This window comes from Carlito syrichta, unplaced genomic scaffold, assembly GCF_000164805.1.
Source record: "Carlito syrichta isolate Samal-C Ts95f unplaced genomic scaffold, Tarsius_syrichta-2.0.1 Scaffold301804, whole genome shotgun sequence".
NCBI lineage: Eukaryota > Metazoa > Chordata > Mammalia > Primates > Tarsiidae > Carlito > Carlito syrichta.
This window is the reverse complement of record NW_007245900.1, coordinates 42,988-48,332: the sequence shown is the minus strand read 5'-3', so window position 1 is coordinate 48,332 and position 5,345 is coordinate 42,988. Positions and strand designations below refer to the sequence as shown.

The 5,345-nt window shown below is 53.7% G+C and overlaps 1 protein-coding gene across 1 annotated transcript in view; it reads right to left on the bottom strand.

Annotated features, from left to right (window-relative positions):
- The window catches only part of HELB (DNA helicase B), a 39,643-nt gene that overhangs the window by 27,342 nt on the left and 6,956 nt on the right, over positions 1-5,345 (bottom strand). Inside the window, exons 5-6 of the mRNA XM_008055266.1 lie at positions 2,550-3,149; positions 1,077-1,382 (exon numbers count right to left, since the gene is read on the bottom strand). Coding sequence (XP_008053457.1) covers positions 1,077-1,382; positions 2,550-3,149 — 906 coding nt within the window. The remainder of the gene's footprint in view (positions 1-1,076; positions 1,383-2,549; positions 3,150-5,345) is intronic.

The following is a 5,345-nucleotide window of genomic DNA, read 5'->3' as shown; positions in this document are numbered from 1 at the left end:
CAGCCTCGACCTGCTGGGCTCCGGCGATCCTTCCACCTCAGCCTTCCAAGTAGCTGGAGCTACAGGCGTGCGCTACCACGCCCGACTAATTTTTTGATTTATTATAGAGATGAAGTCTCGCCAAGTTGCCCAGGCGGGTCTCGAATCCACAGACTCAAACAATCCACTCTCCTCAGCCTCCCAAGGCGCGGGACTACAGGCTGAGCCACAGAGCCCGGCTCAAGTCAACTTTTTAAGGGTAAGCAGAGAGAAGGGAGTATTGGCCAGGCTTTTTGAACACAGGCCAAGAACACAAGGACCTTGTCAGCTTATGCCCTTGTCTCTTTCAACTATCTGCCAGGTGCAGATCCAGAGGAGGGGATGAACCACACTGCTGACCAGGTACCCACCTCCAGGGAGCTTTCCCTCCATGAAGCATAAACCTTTTCCTCCCCTTTCCAACGCTACTCACAACACGGTCTATGGACTACACGTCTGAACCGGTCCCCATGAGAAGCTGCATCAGGTCATCCCTGGACAACACTCAGCTCAGCTGATACTTTTCACAGCAAGACTTTCTCAATGAAGGAACAGTAGAAAAGCAGACTGGACTGGGTGCGATGGCTCAGCCTGTCATCCCAGCACTTTGGGAGGCCGAGACGAGGGGATTGCTTGAGCCTGCGGGGTCAAGACCAGCCCAGGCAACTTGGCGAGACCTCATCTCTACCATAAATCAAAAATTAGCCAGGCGTGGTAGCGTGCACCTGTTCCAGCTCCTTGGAAGGCTGAGGCGGAAGGATGGCCGGAACCCAGCAGGTCGTCGCTGGGGTGGCTGTGAGTGTGCCCCTGCACTCCAGCCAGGGCGACGGAGTGGGACTCCAACTCAAAACACAGACTGCCCTCCAGCCCAGGCTCCCTTCCCACCGAAAACCAGGACCAGTCAACAGGCCGGCTGTTGGAACAGCAGCAATCTAGATGGCTTGCTACTGCAAGGCCCTGCTAGGAGACGGTCTATACATTCCTACTGACTGTTGTAAGAAGTCAGTCTGACTTTGAGGCTGGTGTCTCATCTGCAGACCAGCCATCGGCAGGATTACCTGACACAGCGTGTATGCGTGGAGACCAGTCTTCTGCCTCAGCAAGCCGGCCGCCTTGCCCGTGGGTGCCGTGAGCAGCACACTGATGGCCTTGCCAGCCTCCAGTTCACCTTGCTGAGAGAAGGTGAGCCATTCTTCGGGGGCGTCCTGGTCTTGTTCAAAATCTTCACAGGCTTTTTTCACTTCCGCTTCGTCCAGCTGCTCAAGGTGCTTGAAGAGACGGCTGACGATGGTGGTCTTCCCACAGCCGCCTTTCCCGCTGATGACTGTCACAGCATTGGAGCAGACCATCTCCAAGGCGGCCACCTGGTCCTGATCCAGCCGGACGTCAGTCTGGTCCCGATCCTGACCCTGATTCAGACAGTCTTCAACATGATCCCGGTCTAGCTGGACTTCAGCCTGACCCTGATCCTGATCCAGCCACAATCCAACCTGGTCCTGAGCCAGCCAGACTTCATCCCGGTCTTGAGCTAGCTGGACTTGAACCTGATCCTGACCCAGCCAGTCTTCACCCTGATTCTGACCCAACCAGTCTTCAACTTGATCCTGATCCAGCCAGACTTCAGCCTTATCCTGATCTAGCTGGACTTGAACCTGATCCTCATCCTGATCCTGAACCTGACCCAACCGGTCTTCACTCTGATCCTGATCCAGCCACAATTCAACCTGGTCCTGATCCAGCCAGACTTCATCCTGGTCTTGATCTAGCTGGACTTGAACCTGATCCTGATCGTGACCGAGTCGGTCTTTACCCTGATCCTGACCCAACCAGTCTTCAGCTTGATCCTGATCTAGCCGGACTTCATCCTTACCTTGATCTAGCTGGACTTGAATCTGATCCTGATCCTGATCCTGACCCAGCCAGTCTTCACCCTGATCCAGATCCAGCCACAATTTAACCTGGTCCTGATCTAGCCAGGCTTCAGCCTGGTCTTGAGCTAGCTGAACTTGAACCTGATCCTGACCCTGACCCTGACCCTGACCCAGCCAGTCTTCACCCTGATCCTGATCCAGCCACAATTCAACCTGGTCCTGATCCAGCCAGACTTCATCCTGATCTTGATCTAGCTGGACTTGAACCTGATCCCGATCCTGACCCAGCCAGTCTTCGCCCTGATCCTGATCCTGACCCTGACCCTGACCCTGACCCAGCCAGTCTTCACCCTGATCCTGATCCAGCCACAATTCAACCTGGTCCTGATCCAGCCAGACTTCATCCTGATCTTGATCTAGCTGGACTTGAACCTGACCCTGATCCTGACCCAGCCGGTCTTCACCCTGATCCTGACCCAACCAGTCTTCAACTTGATCCTGATCCAGCCAGACTTCAGCCTTACCCTGATCTAGCTTGACTTGAACCTGATCCTGATCCAGCCAGTCTTCAACCTGATACTGACCCAACCAGTCTTCATCCTGATCCTGAGCTAGCTGGACTTGAACCTGATCCTGATCCTGACCCAGCTGGTCTTCAACCTGATCCTGATCTAGCTGGACTTCAGCCTGATCCTGATCCAGCCGGACTCCACATATTTCTGTGCCGATGCCATTTCCACCATGAGGCCGCATTTGGTCGCCACCATCCCGTGTGTCCACAGTGCCCTCAGGACTTTCCAATCCCGTTCCATCAGGTTGGCTTTCACTCAGTGTGCCCTTGTTCCTGGAACCCTCGGGCTGCACGGTGTGGATAGAGGCGAGCACCTTCCTGACGTCCACACGCAAACGCCACGGCGGTCTGCTCATCAGGTCCCAGATTGAGCCGGCGATGGACCTTTCAGCCTGGTACAGGTCATAAGGGAAGACACGGGTCTTCTCATACGTCACCACACCGACAGTCTTCAGAAACCTCAGAGACTCCCAGGCACCCTGAGGTGACATGTGCCCCGCCAACCTGGACGTTAAGTCGGCTTCTTCGACGTACGTGTGCCCATGGTCTCGGCACTGCTGCTTCAGCTTTGCGTACGTCACCAGCGCGTTCTTCTCCTCGTTGGTCATCAGCTGGAGAAGAGCCTCGCACTGATGAAACGCTGCCCAGCTTGCCTCACAGCGCAGAAGCTTCAGCTCTCGGTAGGTTATCTGGAAGAAGCACAGTTCAGACTGCTTTACGGAAATGATCAGTGCTGGCGAGTATTGTTAGCATTATGGTAAAAACAATGCTGCCGGGTGTGGTGGCTCAAGCCTGTCTTCCCAGCACTTCGGCCAAGAGGACAGCCTGAGCCCACGGGTTCGAGACCAGCTGGAGCAACATGGCAAGACCTCATCTCCACAATAAATCAAAAAATTAGCCAACATGGTGGCGTACACCTGTGGTTCCAGTTACGTGGAAGGCTGAGGCGGAAGGATTGCCTGAGCCCAGCAGGCTGAGGCTGCAGTGGCCATAGGTGAGAGTGAGACTCCAACACACAACCCACAACACACACACACACACACACACACATACACACACACAGTAATTTGAGTCCCAGAAGACAGGCATTTCAACTAAATTTGGAGAAAAAAGCTATAAAACATAACTAAGTTTTAAAACTGCACTGTGGGCCGGGCTTGGTGACTCAACCTGTAATCTCGGCACTTTGGGAAGCCAGGGTGAGTGGATTGCCTGAGCCCACGGGTTTGAGACTAGCCTGGGCAACTCAGTGAGACTTCATCTCTACAATAAATAAAAAATTAGCCAGGCGTGGTAATGTGCGCCTGTAGTTCCAGCTACTTGGAAGGCTGAGGTGGAAGGATCACTGGAACCCAGCAGGTCGACACTGGGGTGGCCATGAATGTGCCACTGCACTCCTCCAGCCTGGGCAACAGAGTGAGACTCCAACTCAAAAGGGGGAAAAAAATTGCACTGTGATTAGACAGTCATGCAATTTTTAAAATAAACTATGTTTTATCAAAGTAATATACATGCAGCTTTAAAAGCCAGATAATACCGCAAGGTTTACCACAAACAGTATGAACGCCTTGCCACCCCTTTCTCTGCCTTCCAAAGGCAGTATGTCCAACACTTTCAGGTATCTCTTCCAGAACTCACCTCCACATTCCTAAGTGCTGTTTATATTAACTCTTGGCTTTTAAAAATGTTATATATTTAACTCCCAGCAGAGTGCAGTGGCTCACGCCTATAATCCCGGGAGGCTGAGGCAGAAGGATTGCTTAAGCCCAGGAGTTGGAGAACAGCCTCATCTCTACAAAAAGTCAAAAAAAATTATCCAGGCGTGTTGGTGGGTACCTGTAGCCTCAGCTACTCAGAAGGCTGAAACAGGAGGATTGAGGCAGTGGCACCGCACTCCAGCCTTAGCAACAGAGTAAGACCTGACTCAAAAAAATAAACACGCTCTGCTATGGAAAGTCTCTATGCCATTACCTCCATATGTGCTCTTCCTCCTCCCATCTTTGAGAAAGTTATAAGACAAGCTTGTTCATCAATTTTGGCTAAACTGGCACTTTTACGCTTATGCAAATAGGACTCCCAGCTGAGTGGCATGATGGACTCTGATTACACCAACTTCAGTGTCGAGCTCGGTGCTATCATGAAGTTACCATCTGGCTCGTTTCTTGGCTTGCTTAGTTTTCTGTGTGTCTGCCAACAGTTCTGCCCAACTCTACAGAGGTCCAAAGCTCCCTCCCCATGATCCTCCGAGCAGGCCACGGGTTGGCTCCGTTCCTTTTCCTGGACACATCACTCCCGAGCGCCCCACACCTCGAATGGGCTGAACTGTGTCCCCGCCAAGTCCACACGCTGAGTTCTAACCCCAGCACCACACAGTGGGACCACCCATGGAGACAAGGCCTATGAGAGGATTCAGGTCGAGAGAGACCATCTGCCTCGTTACTGAGGTTCTCAGGGTAGACCCTCATCCCATGGCCGGTGTCCCGGATGAAGACCCGGACTGGCACGGAAGGAAGACCACGTGACGACGTGGGGAGAGAGGACCATGCCCCAGCCCAGGAGCACGGGACGTGGCAGGTGTGTGATGGGTGCAGCGCTTGTGGGGTGTGGCGTGCGTGGCACATGCGTGTTGATCAGCCCCGCGACACCGGGTCTTGGGCTTGAGGCCTCCAACACAGCCCGATGCCAAGTGTCTGTTATCTCAGCTTCCAGGCAGTGGCACTTGTCACGCGGCCCCAGCACACCAAGGCAACACTGGATGACGGTTTGCATGCCGAGGGGCCCACGAGCCCCCTTGTCCCACAGAGCCCAGAGTACTGAGCCGGCCCCGACTCCCTCCGCAGTATTCTTCCCTAAGAAGACTGGAGGAAGAAAAAGCTTGCAGGCCC